Source organism: Xenopus laevis, chromosome 1L, assembly GCF_017654675.1.
Source record: "Xenopus laevis strain J_2021 chromosome 1L, Xenopus_laevis_v10.1, whole genome shotgun sequence".
NCBI lineage: Eukaryota > Metazoa > Chordata > Amphibia > Anura > Pipidae > Xenopus > Xenopus laevis.
In genome coordinates, this window is record NC_054371.1 from 60,777,043 (window position 1) to 60,799,446 (window position 22,404).

Consider the following 22,404-nt stretch of genomic DNA (forward strand, 5'->3'; position numbering starts at 1 on the left):
AACTAAATAAGTCACTTGGGTGAGTGGTGAAATGTTTTCAAGAAAACTCTAAAAAGTCCAGTTGCCTTTGACTTAAAGGAGGACTAAACCCTAAAATGATTATGGCTAAATATGGCCCATATTTTATTTACTCAACTTGTTGCACCAGCCTAAAGTTTCAGCTTTTCAATAGCAGCAATGATCCAACTTGTCACAGGGGTAACTATTGGGCTCTGAGCAGCTGTTGAGAAGCTAAGCTTAGGGGTCATTGCAAATTATCGAGCAGAAAATGAGATTGGCCTGTAATAGAAGCTGATGCTACAAGGCATATTATTAAATTCTGATGCTAGTTGCACTCGTTTCTGTGCTGTCATGTAGTAATTATCTGTATTTATTATTAATCAGCCTTGTATCAAAACATTTGTTTTCTATGTGTATATTGTGAGTGGGTCTCTAAGCTCAGTAAGTGACAGCAACACAGAGCATGTGCAGTGAATCAGCAAAAAAGAAGATGGGGCATCATTGGAGACACAGATCTTTACTGCTAAAGGGCTGTAATTGCCTTGGGCTGGTACAGAAACCCAAAACATAATGTACAACGTTTCTAGCCAACTTCTTAATTTTCTCTTTAGTTCTGCATTAATTCTACTAGATACAGTATATAGTATCATGACCTGGACAAATGAAATTCTTCATAGACATATACAGATCAACTTTAATCCAGACTTTACTTGCCCTTTATGGTGTTCTTTTGCCAGGATCTTCAGAGAGGAGAAAACGTTATGCTTCATTGTAGAAACAAAACAGCGAGGCAAAAGTGAAGAACCTGCTGAAAGCAGTGTGCACCACATCACAGAAACCAGAGGCAGTTGGTTTGAAGCGGTTTCGGTTCTAATGTTATTGATAATGAACTCTGCAGGCATCTGCCTGATTCAGCTGCTTAGTGTCACAGCTCTGAACGGCCTTTCATCATGAACACCATAGGCAAAGGGGTAGGCTTGGCGCTAAGGGAAAGTTCTGCCTACAATTAACTTCAACTGTGTTAATTTTAAGTAGTTAATTTACAGTTATGCTTCCTTAAATGTATGATACTAAGACGCTGCTTTTCTGACACAATCTGAATTTGTTACTTTTAGTTTTAAATATTTTTAAGCTGCGGCTCCCCATTTTGACACTGGGAAAATGTGATGGTGCAAAGTTTGCGACTGGTCTATTCACCTATAGCAAACAATCACGTGTTTAAAGGAGAATTCAACATGTGGGGGAAAATATCCGTACCCCCCCTCTCCTCCCCCCAGGCTAACTACCCCCCCTGGGGAAATGCCTCATACTCCATACTTACCCTTCGCCACAGATTCTTCTAGCGGAGTTTCACGCGTCCATCTTCCTGGTCCTCCGTAAGCTAAATGAGAGATCGGCATATTCTGCGCATGCGCAGTTGTCACATACCGGAGTTCCGCGCGTCCATCTTCCTGGTCCTCCGTAAGCTGACTGGGAGATCGGCATACCGGCAAACTGCTCCAACAGTGCATGCGCAGAAATACCGATCTCTCAGTCAGCTTACAGAGGACCAGGAAGATGGACGCGTGGAACTCCGCTGGAAGAATCTGCGGCAAGGGGTAAGTATGTAGTATGGGGCATTTCCCGGGGGGGGCGTAGTTAGCCTGGGGGGAGGAGGGAGGGAGGTCTACCTGGGGTGGGGGGGTATGGGTTTTTACCCCCACAGTTGAATTCTCCTTTAAAAGGATGGGTTACTACAGATATGGGACCTGTTATCGGGAATGTTCGGAACCTGGGTTTTTTCCGCATAATGGATCTTTTTGTAATTTGGATCTTCATACCTTAAGTCTACTAGAAAATAATTGTAAGTACTAAGGGTTGTCCCCTGGCTAATACAATTCACTTTGGTCACACACATACACCAAGGACACACATATACTAGGTTACATCAGCCAATGGATGGACACAGTTCTGTCTCTTATTTCCACACTTCTTCCTGTTCCAGTTAGATATTTCCTGTCAGGGGTCGTACTGGGCTGTCAGGACACCGGGAAAACACCAAGTGGTCTCCTGCCGGCCCAGACCTGCTCCCTGATTTGCTGGCCCATAAAAAATTACTGAAATGCTAGCCAAAACGGTGGCATTTGCGCATGCGTGCCGGTGTTCACGTGCCATGCGAACCTGTTGGGCCCCTAATCGTCCAGTCCGATCCTGAGCATACAGACCATTACAAAATGGTGGCACAAGGTAAAAAATGAGAAATATAGATCCTAAATGGTAAGATTCTTCAATAGGCCACTTATTATGGTTAGGTATTCACTCTGAAGGTATAGCAAACATCAACCCATGTAGGAGGTTAAGAGTTCCCTACTATCAATACTTTTTTGTCAATTATGGTTCGTTGACAACAGCCAAACAGTTTCCCACTGTGTTACGTAAAGAACAGTAACTGTACAGCATATTGGAAATGTTACACTAAAAAGTTAAATTAATTTGTGAGGAAATGCAATCACAAAATGAAAACGCTATAGGCATAAAGTTTGCAACTCAGCTTATTGCTGGCATCTTACTGCACAACAGAGATGATATGGATCAAATGAGACGCCAGCACTGAACCAGCAAAGATTATGCCCACAGCATTTTTGTTTTTGAGAGTGAAATATTTCCACAAAACGGCTAAATTAAATCATTTCCCAATTTATGATACCATGAACAGTAGTACCAATGACACTACATGTTATATTCATGCTATCATAACCATTTAGGGGGCTCAAAGACAAACCTCAGTGGTGGGATGCAATCATAATTTTTACTTTAAGAAGCAGTTTGTGTATACAAATATTATAATGTATATACAAGAAAATATATGCGTTCTTAAGAGTCTAACAACATTCAAAGAGAAAGCAATGAGTAAATAAGGAAGAAAAATGATAAAAACAGCAGGTTTAGGGTAAAAGAACATTAAAAAAGTAGAAAAAGGAAAGTAGTGGAGAGAAGGGATGGAAAAATGAACAGGAGAGAAAAGTGTGCAACTGATGAGACAAATGATGAGACTAAGCAGAATAGTTTCCATTTAAATAATTTGGTCATTGCATAACAGGAATGTAAGTAGGAGACATGGATCTAACAATCTTACATTTTCCATTTAAATTTAAGTTTTACAGTGTTAATAAAGAAGATTAATGAAAGAGGTGAAAAAGCAATCATAGGAAGGCATCAATATAAATAGTCATGAAGCAAACCAGAATGCCCAACATGTGCTAGACTTGTGTAACTGCAATTTTTGGCACAAATGAATAGGATAGCAAGAACATCTTACCATTATCTAGTTCCAGAGAGAGATTGTATACAGGGACTGGCCTCTTACGATGCTGTCTCCTTGACTGCCTTGGTGGTGCATTGGGAGGTGAAATGGACAGAGAGTCAGACTCAGCTTCCAAGCCACTTGGAGGGTTTTTAAAAATCTGAAACCACATATGCATAAGTCCATAAGGTATCACCACTGACAAAAATAAGCAAAGCCAAAATAAAATAGAATGTAATCAAAAGGTGTAGAGACTATTCCTTCTATAGCCTGTCAAAATACCACAGAAGTCATTGGAAAGTCAGAAAATAAGTATAGGAATACTTACACTAGAGAACAGGATTCGGCTGAATCCTTCTGCCCGCCCGAACCGAATCCCAATTTGCATATGCAAATTAGGGGTGGGGTGGGACATAGCGCGACTTTTTGTCACAAAACAAGGAAGTAAAAATGTTTCCCCCTTAGGGAATTAGGGTTCAGATTCGGTTCAGTATTCGGCCGAATCTTTTGCAAAGGATTCAGGTGTTCGGCCGAATCCAAAATAGTGGATTCAGTGCATCCCTAGTGTCAACGGAGTTTTGCCTTAAACAATGCGTTTAATAAACAGTGAAGGCCGCAGCTCAGTTTTGCAGTGTAACTGTTCTTCCACTTACTGTATTTTCTCATTGCATGACTAAGATTCCAATGGACAGAGGCATTGAATAAAGTCATGAAGCATAATTATAACAGACTGATCCAGGTTCAAAGTGGCTCTTTGATCAGTCATTGGAAAGTGAAGTTTCATGATTCAAGCAAGTTGAAGACTTTGTCTGTGATTTATCAACATGCTAAAAAATACATGGAAAATGCTTTTTTGTGCCTTGTTGCAATATTGTTCCACTGTGCATTACTCATTAGTTTTCAGAAAATTTCATATATGAGAAATATATCATCGTCATTCTCGCATTCTAGCTGCTTTTTCCCCTTTTTATGATCAAAAATTGCAACAATTTTTTTTTATAATGTACCCGTAGTGTCCCAAAGAAAACTAATAATGGATAAATCAACAGCATCTACTCCCCCCCATGGGCAATGGAGGTGGTCCTCTTTAATGAGTCTGTATAGGTCACTATTGTGATCCCAGTGCTAGCCCACTACCTAGGTGTCAAAATCATGTGTAAGAAGCGTTCAAGGTGGGTGTAGCTTAGACTCAGCACATCAAGATGTAGTTCTGTCTGTCAGTAAACGCCTGCATTGTCAGTAGCACAAATTAAGCCAAAAATACATCAAAGGGATCACTATAGACAGAAACACAGCAGGCTCAATAATGTGATTGTGAATCTTGATAGTAGTACTGGTAAGATATTTTAGGACAGTAATAGTTATGAATAAATGCGAAAACTGTGAAACAGCAATGCCCCCCCCCCAATGATTAAGCAAAACTGTGCTGTCAATCTTGAAATCCTAGCCACACCCTTGAGTTATGGAAGGCCGTTTATAGAATGGCAAAACGCCAAATACTGTATTTTTTTCTTAACTGAAATATGATTCAAAGCTAAGCAGACTGTAATGTGTTATGTGCATGGATTTTAATTTTCATATATACTTCACATTACAGTATGTTGCCACTCTAATTATGGTAAGAACAGTCATCATACATTTCTGATTTACATATTTACAGTCTGCAAATATCGTCTACACACTGACAACTGCATTTATTTTACTCTCAATGATAGCAGTTTCTGAGGCATGAAAATTTCGTTTTAACAGTGGGTATCCTGTTGTGTCTCACTGCTAAGAAACCATAAATTCAAAATATTTATCACTTAAGTTCAAAGAATTTGCCTGCTAAGCTTTTTCATTTAAAAAATTCCTGCTCTTGGGCAAGTCACTGAAGCCATTATTTCCATGTGGAGCCATGCTGCCCCCTTATGTGTTCGGCACAAAAATCTATAAAGCAGTCTTTGCAACAGTTGTGTGTTGTAACTGTGAGCCCAGTGGCTTCAAGGCTGCAAGGTTATGTTAAAGAAGGAGAATCATTTCATGTTTGTGGGCAATAAACATTAGCATAATTGAGGACATTATAGACAAATAGCAGGGGACCTTTTTACTCATAAAGAGGATCACCGTACCAGAGGCCACCCCTTCAGATTGGAGGAAAATTTATTTGAAGCAACATAGGTCGTTCTTTATAGTCTGGACAGTGAGGTTGTGGAATGCACTGCCGGGTGATGTTGTGATGGCTGATTCTGTTAACACCTTTAAAGAAGCAAACCCTAAAGTTAAAAGAACCCTACCCCCCATAGACCCCCCTCCTCCCCCCCTCAGCCTAGCTGCTACCCGGGCAAATGCCCCAAAGTTCTTACTTACCCCTCGATGCAAATTCTGAGTTTGCGGGCGCCATCTTCAGCAATTTCTGTGAGTTTCAACGCATGCACAGTTATTACAAAACAGAAAATTGCTCCAACTGCGTATGCACCGATGCGGCACTTACTTCCCGAAGATTACCGAAGAGAAGAAGAAGTTGCCCGTGAACTCCACTAGACAGAATCTGCACCGAGGGGTGAGTAAAGAGTTAAGATGGCGACTGAGACCGGTCGGCAGCTTATTGGCCTGTGTATGGGGCCCTCCAACGGGCTTTCCCAATCAATATTTGGCAAAAAGTTGGCCAGATGTCGATCAGATGGGACTAAAAATCCCGTCGGATCGGGGCCGCAACTGGTCGTTGATGTGATCCGACCGCCAGTTACCCATTATTAGGATCCGATCGTTGGGCCCTAGGGCCCATGATCTGATCAGCCCAATATTGCCCACCTCAAGGTGGGCATATCGGGGAGAGATCCGTTTGTTTGGCGACATCGCCATATGAGCGGATCTGTCCGTGTATGGCCACCTTTAGGGTTAGCAGTTAGGCTGGGGGGGGAGGAGGGGGGTCTATGTAGGGTAGGGTTTTTTAACTATAGGGTTTGCTTTTCCTTTAAGAATGGCTTGGATGATTTCTTGGACAGACATAATATCAAAGGCTATTGTGATACTAAACTCTATAGTTAGTATAGATATGGGTATATATCATTTATGTGAAAGTATGGAGGGGTGTGTGTATGGATGCTGGGTTTTCATTTGGAGGGGTTGGACTTGATGGACTTTGTCTTTTTTCAACCCGATTTAACTATGTAACTAACTATGTATAATAAATATAATGCAGGCTGAAAAACTGCCAATTAATCCATATTTTCTTATTTTTAATTATAAAACAGCAATGGATTGTTTTGCTTCCAAACTTACTATTTTACCTTTAATTAGCAGAGTTGTTTAAAGGGATTGTTCTCCTTCCAAACCCTTTTTTCAGTTATTTCCAGATTGTTCACCAGAAATAAAGAATTCCTTTCCATTTTTTTTTGACTGTTTTTCCAGAATTGAATTTTAAAGTTTAATGTTCCTGTCTCTGGTGGTCTCTGTTTCCTCAAGGAAACTTAAGGATTCTGCTGTGAAAAATTGTGCAGTGGCTGAGGTGGTACTATACCAGCCTTGTGGCAAACCTACATCAGATATCCACCCATGTTCCCATTATTTAGATGGCAAAAATTGCCAATGTGTATACAGATACACAGACTAAAAAATCACTGAATTGAGAATGCCACTTGCAATTATGGCAGCTAGCGAAATCTGGTTTACTTAATGGAAATCTATAGTTGCTGTTAGAGATATGTTCCATAAAGCTAAAATGCATTTTGCTGCTTGTGAACAATTTAGTAATTACCTGATTTTGTGATTTAGCAGAACACACAAAATATCATGCTATGCAGTGATACCAAGCCCCTAGTGTGTGAAACCCCGAGGGGTGTATTGTAAGTTCTTAGAGTAGTTTATTATTCTTTGAACTTGGAGCTGAGCTGTATCTACAAAAATACTCACATTTCCCAAATGCCCTGGAAATCAGAGGCAGCTTTTGGGAAACTGCTGTACATTTTTAAGCTGTCACTCTTTAATAATCCTATTTTCTATCTGATTTAAATAGACTCTTACACTGCCTCGTGTTGTACAAAAAAAACATCAAGGCCATACTATATCTGAAGTTTTAATGTGACCTTGTATGGCTACCTGGTTGGCGCCACATGCTGTAAATGTCTGCCATGGCAAAATAGAAATGTACATATGGCCATACAACCTTTAATCAGCCGAAAGCGTTTTACAAAGTAACAATTTTTAGGATAAAGATGATACAACATATTTAAGACAAACAATTTTCCAATTACAGTTTGAGATTTCACTAGAAAGATTAGAATGTTCCAAAAAGCGGCAAATAGTCACATAACGTCAACTCTGTCATTCTTTATTTAACTTTATTTTTATTTGTTTTCTAGAATTAATCATGACCATGTCTCTTTGAGAGTAATGATTGAATGTACAAACATCATTCTATCATTCTTTTTTAATGGTCTAGTAGCATAGACTAGCCAAGCTACATGTATTTAGCAGTTGCATCACTCTTTTGTGCATTCTCCATTCTGATTCAGGCCTTAAAATGTCTATGGAGACAATCTACTCTAAGGTATTACAGTTTATACAGAGTGGGGTGATGAGAATGCATAAAAAGTTGCATTGAATGATATCTAGGTCTTTGCTGCAATGTTACATTACAAGGAATATTTTCTCTTCCATTTCAACTGCATGCGCCATCTAGTGGTAGTACTCTTTAATTAGTAGTTATGTTAAATTAAGGGTTAAAATATATGAAACGATACTTGAAACGAAAAAATATAAATAAATCAGTGGAAAAAGGTCAATATATATTTTTTTTAATTTAGAATACAAGCTACAAAATAACACAAGAAGTCTAAAAATATTAAAGGGGTTGTTCACCTTTCAGTATGATGTATAGAGTGATATTCTGAGACAATTTGCAATTGGTTTTCATTTATTTGTGTTTGAGTAATTCAGCAGTTTTACAGTTTGCAATTTCAGCAATCTGGTTTCTAGGGTCCAAATTACCCTAGCAACCATGCATTGATTTGAACAGGAGACTGGGATATAAATAGGAGAGGCCTGAATAGACCCTATGAGTTATAAAAAGTAGCAATAACAATACATTTGTAGCCTTCCAGAGCCTTATAATTTAAACATTATAAAAAATAAATAATGACCAATTGGCTATTCTATAATGTTCTAACAGTTAACTTAAAAATGTACCACCCCATCAGCCGATCGATGTATTCGTTCAAAATACGGGGCTGTCCGGGTCAAAACCGGACAGGTGGCAACCCTACTCCCATGTGAATAATAAACATATAAAATCATTGCATGTGAAAAACACTAACAAGGAAACCATATGTTAACTTACACACAAAATTGCTGAATGGTATATTGCAATGTACTAAAGTGAAACTAAAGGAACGCAAATATATGCATGATACAGACAGAAGGCTAGTAAACTAGTATGATGTACAGCTGGCTTTCCTTACCCATTCCATAAAGAAACTCTAAAACTGATCAATGGATTGGATATATTACTGAACTGAACGAGTTTAAAGGAATTGTTCAGTGTAAAAATAAAAACTGGGTAAATAGAATAAAAAAAAAAAAAGTTTTCAATATCGTTAGTTAGCCAAAAATGTAATGTATATGTAATGTAATGTATAAAGGCTGGAGTGACTGGATGTGTAACATAACAGCCAGAACATAGGCAGTAACCAATCAGAGACTTGATGGGGTCACATGGGTCATATCTGTTGCTGAGCTGAATGCCGATTATCAATTGCAAACTCACTGAACAGTTATGTCCTGTGCGGCACGCCTTCATGTTGCTGATTAATTCAGCATTAGAGAGCTGAAAAGCAGGAAGTAGTGTTCTGGCTATTATGTTAGACATCTTGTCGCTCCAGCCTTTATAGATACATTTTTGGCTAACTAACTATATTACAAACATTTTTTTATTTTGCACAGCCTATCTATTTTCTCATTCTTTTTATTTTTACACTGAACTGTTCCTTTAAGAGAAAATTGCCTGGTACACATTGCCTGGTGCTAAAAATGTATTTTAATTTTCATAGATCAGCCCCTATGTGTTTAATTACAAAAACCTTTTACTTTTGCTTTACCCTAGTTTCTAAAAAAGCTTATAGTTTGAGCCTTTCCAATCATTGTTTTTAGCTTTATCCTATCTCATAGACCTACAATTGTGGTATAATCCCTTGCAAAAAGGCATTCAGGGCCATGTCAAGTGGAGTAACTATAGAGGGAGCTGACCCCACACAGTCCACAGGGGGGTGGGGGGACCATTCTCACTCTTCTCACTGGAATATTGCATGTCTGGTGTCTGCTCACAGGGGCAGTTATGTTGCAGTGAGCACCAGGTTAATCCAATAATGTTTTGCACAGGGAGGGTGGTATCTCTATGGTACATGCTGGGCTCGTCATATCAATCCAGGGAATATGGGGTGATACTATTAGGTGCATGGTTAGCAGAACCAGTTGTAAATGCAATCCTTGATATTTTCTCTGCCAGTTTTGGCATTTTCCTATAATGAACACAATTTAGCATGAACATTTTAGGATGTAGTGGTCCTTGATTACAGGATGTGATTCCAATAATTTGTAAGACTTGAGTAATGGTACAGAGGTAAACCATGTATAGACAGGAACATTAAGTATAACAGTATCAAACAAAAATGCAGCCAGACATTCGCCATGTGCAGAGCAGTTCCAAGCTACAAGCCAAGAAATGTGAAAGGCTGAATTATCTCATAAACCATTATGCTGAACCTGTTTGGGAGTGTGTATAAACATCCAGTATGCACCCGAGCCACAGTTGTTTCCAGAAACAAAAGAGAAAACCAAGTGCCATTGTGACTGCATGATGCAAAATGTTTGTGTCTAAAAGAGAAGGCATACACCCCCAAAGTTTATAAGGATGTTTGACTCGCTACGCTAATGAGATTGGTATGCTTATCTGATTAACGAAAGAGATGCAGAGTATACAGTCAACATAGAGAATATTTACAATTAACAACATGGATTGTTTATGATGAAACACTGACTACAATACTCTGATTCAAACGTAATGTACCTGGCATGGCTAACAAAATTAATAACATATTTGTATTTCTATTGTATTATGTATTTCTGCTTAACAGTACTCTGTTTCTAGTTTGAACACACAGCCGGCAGTGCAGTTAATGCAATAAATGTCATCCAGGGTATTTGATTCTCAATGTATATTTAGAATCCCTACTATAAAGCAAGTCAGAATTGAGGATTTTTCTAGATTTTCTATATGAATACCAGGACATGCACTTTGTCATGTAAGCCCAAAACGAATGTAACTTAACAGATGTAAAAAAAATTTGGCCAAAAATACATATAATATTTGCATGATTATATGTATTTTTGATACGTATTTTTAAATACTTTAGCAAAAATTTGTATTTGTCAATTTGTATCACTGTGTACTTATATATAGCAGTGATGACATCAAACCAAATCTAAAACCGATTTGACAGATTATCAGTAAAGAAAAAACGTGAAAATTAAATCTATAATATTGTTAATTATTAGATGATTCTCTAAAAATTAATTGAATAAAATATTTAAAAAATGTCATGTGCATGTATCCAACAAAGAGAAGCTATAGTTAATCTTAAAAGTCGAAGATCAGTCATGGTGTGTCCTGGTACAGGTTAATCAGAATGCTCGGGATCTGTGGTTTGGGATCTTTCCAAAGTTTGGATCCCCATAACTCAAGTCTACTTAAAAACAATTTAAAGCCCAAAAGGCCGGTTTTGCCTCCATTAAGGATGAATTGTATCAAGTTTCATTAACTTGTGACTTGTGCCTGCACTTTAGGAGAGAAATGCTTTCTGGCAGGCTGCTGTATAATACACAAAAGCCATGAATATCTTCTAAATTATATCCTTATAAACGGTGAGTAGTGATGTCATCAGTTATAAACGGTGAGTAGTGATGTAATTTCTGTCACATGACTCACTAAAACTTGTGTATTATAATTAATAAAGTACCCCCAGTTGTAAAATATGAGGATATTATAAGTTACCTCGGAGTTCCATGACCTGTATAAAAACACTCGGCCTTCGGCCTCATGTTTTTATATGGTCATGAAACTCCTCAGTGACTTATAATATTCTTATATTTTACAACTGGGGGTACTTTATTAATTATAATACACAAATTTTAGTGAGTCATGTGACAGAAATTACATCACTACTCACCGTTTATAACTGATGACATCACTACTTTATTCACTATATATACTACCAATTCTCCAAAATTCCGCTTATATCCTCTTCATTAGCAATTATTTTGTATCATGATATTCATCCATGCTGCATGCATTAGCAGAAGCACACATAAAGAAATATATATTCCTCTCAAAATAATTGCAATAAATAATATAGATATAAATGCTTTTATGATAAATTCAGAGGCCAAAGGCAGCAAGTAGATGGCAAAAAATACATAAAAGAAAGGAATATATAATCCAGACATACTACGTAAAATTGGTATGGAAACGCCCACAGAAACGTGACATGTGACAAGATTCAATAGTCAGAGAACAGAAGCAGGTGGAAGAATTAATAAGGAATATATTTACTAATCATAAGTGCAAATGGCACTGCTATAGAGTTTTCCAGCATCTTTATAAAACGATCACTGAATCACTCATCACTACGTCCCATGGCAATACTTTTCATTAACTGACTGATCTTACACCAAATAAACTTTCCCTATACTCATAATAAAACTCATAATAAAAGTACATTTATAGGCATGTCATGTACTATCAAGATTAGGAGTACACATTCCAAGAGCAAATACTTGTAAGCCAGAAACATTTGCTCATATTTTTTTCTTGCTTAGTCTTAGCCAAGGTGAGTGTTGTTCCTGTTTACCTATACCAGTGCTTCTGTAAAAAGTGCTGTTGTCTGGATGTGGGGTCAAAGCTTAACAAAATATTTTACAACATGAATTTATCCACAGGTAAAAACAGCAATGATACCCAGTTGCAAGATTAGGACTTGCCATTCAAAGGTAGCTGGGTGACTATATTCTACATGCTGGATATCGATGTAGAAAATGTGATGCAATTTTCAGGGAAACTACAGGTTATGAAAGTTTCTGTGTATCATTAGTGACACATGTTAACCTGGGATATGCAACAGTGGAGTAACGAGATATTACTGGGCCCCACAGCAAATTATGTTTCAGGCTCCCAACATGTATAGATTGTAACATTTTACTAATATTTATTGAAATTGTATATGAATTAGGGATTCATGGGGCCCGTATACCTCATGGGCCCCCCTGCAGTCACAGGGTCTGCTTCCTCTAATTACAAGGCTGAAACATTACCCCAGCAGTTATTTTTATAGTTTATAGTATGTATAACTACATCTACAGCATTCCCTTAAAACCTACCCATGCCAAAAATTAAAATGCAAAAAGTATATGTTTAAGCATACTATTATTTAGCAAAGAGGTTTACCTTCTCATGGTTTTCTATTAGGATTTCCACCACAATGTTCTGAAACTTTAAGTCCATTATGGCTGCTACCGTCTCCTCCTGTGGCCTCATTAATGTGGGGCCAAACACCACCCCCAGATTGGCTACAGTCATCAAATTCTGCTTTGCATGGCGCGCAACACTAAATGAAACACAAAATCAAAGAAAAATATATACACAAACTATATATGAGGTGTGGATAAATGTTCAAACAGTTACAAAGTATGTTGCCTTGCTATATTCTTCATACACAGAAAAGGCTAAAAGAAAACAGCAACAAGCACTCACTTGGCTAAATGTGTGATGAGAATATCCAACATTTCTCGGTTCTTCTCTGGAAGTTGATGTATTAAATGATGTATGGAAGTAACTCTGGATTCAGGGCTTCCACTTTCTGTATGAAATAATACAATGAAAGCATCTTGTTATGGAATATTTACCAATACTGCAAGAGTGTGAACCTGATTTGACAATTCCTGGACACTTTGTCTGCATTTCTCACAGTTTGTACAATCATCAATATTTAGTGAATTAAATTATTGACATAAAACAGGGGCTTCTTCAGGAGATTCTCCACTTGGCATATTTCAGAAAAATGTCCCACCTGTCTTTTTATTTTTATTTTTTTTATTACAAACTGTCAAAAATGAATAAAATATCAGTGTACTTACTGGCAGGGTTGACGAACTGATCATGCAGCTCATGGGTCATTAGTGGCTCAGGTAGACTTCTGGCAAGAGAAGTGTAAACACGTTAAGAATATCAGTATGCCTAATAATACACATGGCAAATGGTGTACATAAATCAGTCCACTGAAGTACACTAGCCCAAAACAAGCCACTTATAAACCACAAATGTCCCAAATTCAATAAACAGTGAAACTGTTAGTCTAGTCTTGCACATAAAATGGAACACAAAGACAACACTGGCCATGTCACATGTTTGTGGATAAGTGGCTTATGCAGAAAGGTCCTGGCACAGCAAAATTACATTTCAGGAACTTAGAGGAAATTATTCAACCATATTAGAAATAAAAGACTCCCTAGATGTGGCAATGTGGAAAGAATTTGATAAATCTCCTTCTAAGGTACTATATACAAAGACACTAAAGTATTAAATGGCAATATGTTTGCCCAGCAACAGTAACATATAGCAACCAATCAGCAGGTAGAATTTATTGGTCACATCTTTAAAAACAATCTTATTGGTTGCTATGGGTTACTGCTAATGGACAAACTTAGTGCCTTTTAGGTCTTATCAGGTCTTATTTGATTACAAGCTTTTTTTCTCTTTATACATATTATACTTTACCTTGACCTTGTCAACTGTTTGTTCTTTAGTTGCTAGATTTAATGCTTACTAATATACAGACGTACAGTGTGAAATCCTTATGTACATATTCCTGATATCTTAGACTTTAACCTAGAACGGCTTAATAAAACAGAGGAAAGCAGAAGAGCAGGCGAGAACAGCTTGAATTTTATTGACTGTGGGAGGAATATATTAATGTATTTACTTTCCAGTTTGCACAGAGTTGAAAGGCATGCTACAGTCAAAACACCAGCCTGGCATAGCAAGTCAAATAACAAAAATAATGCAAATGAGCATTCATTCAATCATCTACCACAGATAAAACAGAAAACCAAATTTCTGACATACATATTCTGACAATGAGGAATCACGTCTCTTCTGCTTCAATAATTTTCAATCTAAATCTCAGAGATTTAAGTTGGAAAACGAATTATCTGGTGAGGCAGATTCCATAATAATTGCTTGCAATAAAAGTATAATAACCATTTTTGGAAAGGAAGCATCTGTTAGAAATGACAAAAACCTAAGAGCAAAGGCAAAGAAGAGCAAGTTCACAGTCAGACAAATGATACAGCACTCCTATCTAAACACAAAGCCAACATACAAGAATTTCATGGCTAACAATTTAAAGTTGGGAAAGTAATCAAACTTTGCAAATATTTAGCTTTATACACTTTTAAAACGTAAAACATTTAATTTTTATTATATTTCAGTAGGTTTGTACAACTGCATTTGCTTATCTCTAACTATACTGTTGTTAAAGACATTCTTTCTTTTAAGCCAAACTATCAAATAAATGTATTTTCCAGCTAACACCTGGCAACATCTCCCTATTTCCTATAGGAGGATGAAGAACTTTATCTAGACAGTTTTGTAAATATTTGTAAGATATTTTGGTCAAACTCACTAAAACTCTGCTGAACAGTGGGTTTTGAGTTTTTCAGATTCACATTTTACATCCTATTTTTAAATAAATCTTCATTGTAATGTACATCAACGTCAACTTTAACATGGCACCAATTTAAAATGAATGTCTTTGAAGTTCTAACACTGACAGAAAGCAACAAAGTGAGTAGCAAATATTATTTTTCTACTTTGGCAAAAGGTCAGTTAAAAAGCCCTGAATATCCTGTCAATTATATTCTTATAAACAGTGTTTAGTGATGCCATCAGATATAATTGGTGCTTAGTGTAGTTTTTGTCACTTTACTCACTGAAACCTGTGTATAATAATAACTAATGTACACCCTGTTGTAAAATATGAGGCTATTCAAATTTAACTTGGAGTTCCACCAGCAAGGACTGATATGAATGATATATGCAGATGCTATATAAATACCAGGGGGAAAAATATATTTATTTTTAAAATAATATAGCATATGACCAATGGACAATATTACCCTTGTGAGCAGTAAAAAATATGTAATGAACTATTACACAGTACACACCACACAATATACAGTCACACATCAAGCAAATGTACAAGTGGGCAGTTTCTGGTAGAGACTCCCAGTAAATACATAGTTACATATGAGTTGAAAAAAAAGATAATAGTCATAATAATTTCAACCTCTCCAAAATGTGTCAAAGAAGCACTTAATCAAGAACTAAAGCTTAACAAGAAGCAGCGTAGAAATGCTGCACATTATGTTTCAGGGTTCTATACCAACCCAATGCAAACACAGTAGCTCCCCATCTTTTTTTCTGCTGATTCACTGCACATGCTCAGTGCTGCTGTCATTTACCCGAGTTAAGGCCTGACAATATACTGTATATATAGAATATAATGTCATAATACAAGGCTGGTTAGTAATGAATTCAGATTCGCATTGCCTGGCAATTTGGAAACCAGTGCAATTTGCATTGAAATTTAGCCCTGTGACATCAATTTATACAGTTTATACTGTATGATAGGCAAACCTAATTTTCTGCTTTAGCTCCTCATCAGCTGCGCAGAGCACACTGAGCATGTGCGTGTCACTGACACTCCTAACAAAATCCAAGATGGGGAGTTCCTTTTACAACTTTGAAAGCCTGGATGATTATTGTAATATAGATGCTGGTACAGTAAGTTAATTATATAAAATGTATCATTTCTAGGCTTATCCATTTTTAGGGTTTAGTTCACCTTTAATAAAGGTGCATTTTCAAAAACATTGTGGTTTCCGCCATGGGCTATCCCTTATCTTTTTGCGTGCTAAGCCACCGATACTGTATATTACACAGGTTTTACACTACCAACATGTTCATGTGATGGCCAATCTACTTCATGGTTAACTATTGCAATTGTAAACAACTAAGAGATAACAGTGAGGGTGTATCTTTTGACAAACTGCTAGTAACTTATTTCATTCTTGATCTGTATTATGTGTGCATTTGCCATGAAAAGAACCAGTGACATAAAGAAAAATCATGTTAAAGTAATTGGTACAAAAAGGAAAATGAGTTCTCACTGACCTTAGATATAGCTTCAAAGCACTAGTGACAGTCTTCACCTCCCACTCTTCGCTACTATCCAGGTCTACATCACAGCATGTTTTAACATCTAAGGGTAACCAAGTCAAAATTAGGGTTTAAGTGTCGTATATATTTACATCACACAGGTATCCTTGTTTTTAGCTGCAAGATTATGATTTGTACATGGTATCCACTTTACATAAATGAAATGAGATTGTTGCAAATGCACTCAAACAACACACATGAGATAAAGTAGTTGCTAATATACTCAAATTCATACAGGCACCTAATTTCAGTACTTTATGGCAATACAAAGGCACAAGGTGAAGCTATGGACTTAATAAAGGAGGGGTAATTTGTGGAATAACCGACTGATCAGCCCACAACCAGACCACTCAATTTAGCCACACATAATAATTAATGGCCACGCTGTGTTAATGCTTCCCACACATGATAGAAGATGGAATCTTCACAGTGGAGTTCATCTCTAAAATGAGATTACAGGACAGGGTGCAGAATTGCTGCTTGATCCCATTTCTCTGTATCGATTAACATAAGCAGAATTTTTCATAGCAGTTAATTCCAACAGAATAATCATATTAAGGTCAGATAAATTTTTCAGTATATATGATATAAAAATAATACTGATGTAAAAGCATATGGCAAGTCATTGAAATTGGTCTACTAAATGAAAAGCTATTGATAACTTGCTGCACAAAACAAACATGAAAACATAAGTGACATTATTTAAAACCGTTCGATTCATAAAAGTTGTACAAGAGGAAGGGATGTATTGAGTGCAGGCATGGAGCTGCTGTAGAACTGAAATTCCCAGGAATCCCAGGATTCCTAAAGTAGCATTTTAATAGTAGGTTATAACCTGGATATTCCAGATAAGCATGTTATATTTATACAGTATTTATACAATTCACATATACACAAAATACCTTGAACTTTAAGTAAGGGTTTATTGAGGCAGTATGCTGCTGCCTTAATAAACCCTTTTCCAGAGGTGCAGTCTAATACTTCAAGTTTGTCATGTTTACACAGTGGGGACACTGAAGACAGAGCACCTGGATAAAGGTTTGTCGGGAGCTTGAGCGGTCTCCCATGTGTTTTGTTTTACTGCAACAATAAAATTACACCTAATAAAAAAAAAAAAATTCTTGCCAATATACATCAATTAAAAATGGTCTGCGGTTTTAAGGTTATTTGAAAATGTAAGAGCTATTAAAAGCAGTATTTTCTATCCTTTTCTGCATAGTTGACTCCATCTCTTCAAACAATTTAGCAGAAGACTTAGGGTGGAGGCATGTGAGGAGATTTAGTCGCCTGTGATAAATCTTCGCTACTGCGGGCGACTAACCCCCCCCCCAAATGACTTCCCACTGGCAAGAATGTGAATCACCACCAGGGTTAGAAGGCATTTGGGGGAGAATAGTCGCCCGCATTAGCGCAGATTTATCACAGGCGACTAAATCTCACAGGGTGACACCACTCTTATACAGATCTGTTAATCACCTGCTACATTGCTTCTAAAACAGAACAACCAGGACAGAGAAGAGAGGATACTGGTTTCATGTGGGGACAGAATCATATTTTGAAGCAAATTTTGTCCTGGTATAAGGAGTTAAATATCTTTGCTGTATTGTTCACTACCTACCCTGGTAGCACAGCCAAAATGCTGATGCACTTATGCAAACATATATATATATATATACATATATATATATATATATATATATATATATACACATATATATATATATATATATACACATATATATATATATATACATATATATATACACATAATATATATATACATATATATATATATATATATATATATATATATATATATATATATATATATATATATATATATATATATATATATATATATATATGTGTATATATATATATATATATGTGTATATGTATATATACATATATATATATATATATACACATATACACACACACACACATTTTTAAAACTTTTATGTTTGTGGGTGGTATTCAGAAAAATATTGTTACACATTTGTTTTGCTTTTTTTTTTTTTATTATACTTTACAGTAGATCTTACCCTTGCCTAAGAGTCCAAGCCAATATTACTTGGCCCTGCACCCTGCCTGAACACCCCACCTCCTGCTGCTCAATCTGCACTACACCTCCCTCTCATTCCACCTCCAGTCTGCACGGTCACTGCTTGCCCCCACTGCCAGTCTCTGCTCACTGAGAACCCCTTCAATTGTGCCCCCTACCAACTTGCAAATGCCTCTTCTGCCTGCCCCTAGTTCTGGTCCTGCAGAACCTAAATACTTTTTGAGATCAGTGGTACAAAATAACTTATAACAGTGTTTTGCATTTTAATTATTAAATACTGGAAATATTAACATTGACTACAATTAGCAGTCTACATACATATGCAAATTTACAATTGTTTGTACTATAGCATCTTGGACACTCATTGCCTTCACAGTTGGCATCTGTGGGGCATCTGAGCCATCTACTGGTTGCTTTCAGAAATTCATGAGAATATAATTTTGGAGTTTTAAAAAAAAAAATTGATTTATTACCATAGATATACCATGACCTGGATGGATGAGAACCTTCAGACATTTAATCTAACTGCTTTTTTAGTCTACCCTTTTCTTTTGAAGAGGTGTGTATAAAATTAGCCCTACAAACTGCATTCCAGGGTCTCAAAGTTAAGTAGACTTTGGGTCAAATTGAATACAGAATTAAGTTGGCCATCAACAAGCCAGTATTGGCTGCCAAAAAGAGCCAGAATGTTAATCGCCATTTGATTGGTCTGGATTGGCCCCTATAGGGGGAAAACGACTGGATCAGCCAGATTTGGCCCACCACTTGGGTGGGAATATTGGGCAAATATCATCTCGTTTTACCAGTTGAACAGATCTTTGTGGGTATGGTCAGATTTACAGTCCAGATTGGCACTTTCAACCTCTTCTATTACAATCCTGACAATGAAGGCTCTGTGAGGGTTGGTTTTGTAAAAAAATACAAAGTAATTTTTGAAGAGTAATATAATAGAATAGAATTGATATGTCATCTTCATATGAAATACGGTTATTATACATGCAAATCTAATGCTATAGCAGCTTCTGACTACAGTCACAGTTTTGTAACTTTATCAGTTCAGTGCTCATTACATGGTTTTTACCAAGAAAACAGTTGCAAATGAGAGTATTGAGTTCTCCTAATTCCCACAAAATAACACAGATTGAATAATAGGAAACATCTTCTATGAATCCCGCTAAGGTCAATAAATGGACCAATGCACAATAATTGACTCCTAGATGACGCAACTTATAAGTTACAACACTACAAACTTTGTGCCACTGGGCAGAGGAGTAGTCAATATTTGATTTTAATAAATAAGCTTTGAATTTTTATGGTTTTAACAGTAAAAATTTCAGTTTTTTGCCAATATTCTGCTAACATTTCTATATTATTTAAACTGGATCAGAAATTTAAAAGTATTGATCCTTTTTAAATCTTTAGACAGAACTTTGCACTCAAGTTTGTAAGATGATTAATCACAAGGAAATACACTGTGTGATCATTGCGCAGTTCAAAATTCATTCACTTAGCAAACAGCAGTGCCCCAGATGTGTGCCAAAGTATTTTCAATACCTGCATGTGACACCACAAAATATTAGGTATAATGTCCTTTAACTCATTAAAGATGCTTTAATTAGGCTGATGGTACACATTCCGCCTGCTCGTGTGCTTTCTGACACTTCTCCACTTCCTAAAATTTACCAGCCCAGCGTGCCTTAGACCTACACTGTTACCTTTCAAATTAATAAAAAATGGAATGACTTGTTCATAAATGCAAATACAAGTGTATTATTCCATGTATTAATGCTTTATAAGGGTACACTGGGAATTCCTGGGAAAGCCAGGCAAGATGGTGGCACAAACTGCTATATAGAGGACCCTGGGGAAAAAAAACTAACATGCTGACCATATCTCTAGGTTGGTATCATAGTGTTGGTCCCTTTAAAGATCAACATATTTTAGTCTTACTGTGCCTTTAAAGTAATATACAAAGCAGATTGAAAGCCCCATTTCAAACTGAAACATTAATTTAGAGCGCAAAAATCATAAATTAAATCATTCTTGGCTATTAATAATATACATGACCTAACAGTGATATTTAATCATTACCAGTCAAGTGAGTGTTTCTAACAATTATACAAGAGGTTTTCGTTGCAGCATGGAATTGATAACAGCATATGATATACTAGCAATTTGTCATTCTCATAATGTCCAGGGTAATGAAATGAATTCACTGTCTGATTTCCTACAGTCTCTCGTGCCAAAGAACACTGTGTTATGAGCACAGATGGAGCATGCATGGTTCTGGAGAACAGCCTGGTTGAAATGGCAAACAAGGCTAGCAGAATACCAATGAATCCCTGACGGCCAGACCAGTGCAGACAAACGGCAGATCATGACAAATCAAAATGACCTTATAAAATAAAGATTTCCCTTATATTTGGTCTCTCAGGTATATTTGTTGCATGTATTGCATACACAAAATAACAAGAGGGTTAAAATGCAGTGGCCATAAACTACAGATCAGTGAGTGATATTAAACTAATGGCTACAATTTGGCAATGACAGAACATTTTTAACAGCGATGCACCTCTAGCATGTATCCATATACTGCTGAGATGACAATAAAAAGTTTACTTTGACTTTGACTTTTATAAAAATGAAAAATAACATTACCTCACCTAATACTGTGCATACCACATTTTTTACCATTTCTTACTGTGCATTCCACATTTCTTACCATTTCTTACTGTGCATTCCACATTTCTTTAATACCACTAGCTATTAGCATTATGTTTACTGCCTATTTCTGATCTACAACTTGTCTGGTATTCAGGCGTCACAGATCATGAAAACATTGACATTTAGGGGCTGCCGCAAAGTATTTGGTTGACTGTAACTTTTTCTCTGTGATTTCTAAAATATGCACATTTGCAGGTTTTAGGTGGCAAGATATTTATGTTTTTTACAAGTTTGTTTAGAAAGAAAACCACATCATCCATAACAAAAAAAACCCAACTACCACATGTAAGTTTGACAAAAAAAATTGACAATTTATACAAGTCACACCAAGATATACTACCGAAAATTTATACACGAGTCCCATATTGAATATACTTAAATATACTACCGTACTTATAATTCTTTTTTAGGCACTACTGCGTAACAAAAATATACATATTTCAAAAACCACAAAATAAACCATTAAGCCAAATTGCAAGTTAAGGTTTGTTTTAATGTTTGAATGTTTGGCTTATAATAACTTTAATTTGATAAACGCTCTCTAGTGGATTTAGTCACATATCAATACAGGGAAAAAAATATTAAAATGGTGGCATACCTATCAACAAACTCAGAAGTCTCTGGACCTTTGAACTCACCCCCACAACCCTGTACAATCCTTGGTCATTAATACCTAGAAGAGAGAACAACATGTTATTTTACTATATAATCAAAATTTAAAATGTAATTATGTAAAAGAGTACAATTTAAATAGTACCTATAGCAGCCCAAAATAATACTATCTTTATAGGGCTATTGTAGGTGCTATGCTCATTTGCTATTTCATATTCTTGTTCAAAAGGTTTTATCTGAATCCCTTAAATTCATGATTAGGATAATATATATTCAAAATAATGGAAAACCCCCATTATACTGGTTGCAGCTTATCTGCCCATGTATGGGCCCTCTCTTAGACTGCTTCCCCAATAGATATCTAAAATGAAAATTGCTGGTGGGAAAACATAGGTGGTGCAGCTACTTTGC

At 36.5% G+C, this 22,404-nt stretch overlaps 1 protein-coding gene across 2 annotated transcripts in view; it reads right to left on the bottom strand.

The window, feature by feature from the left end:
* The window catches only part of arhgap10.L (Rho GTPase activating protein 10 L homeolog), a 105,883-nt gene that overhangs the window by 36,755 nt on the left and 46,724 nt on the right, over positions 1-22,404 (bottom strand). For both annotated transcript variants that reach the window (NM_001096454.1, XM_018250644.2), the window contains 6 exon segments: positions 3,299-3,443; positions 12,762-12,921; positions 13,068-13,173; positions 13,451-13,509; positions 16,548-16,635; positions 21,980-22,054. In NM_001096454.1, coding sequence (NP_001089923.1) covers positions 3,299-3,443; positions 12,762-12,921; positions 13,068-13,173; positions 13,451-13,509; positions 16,548-16,635; positions 21,980-22,054 — 633 coding nt within the window.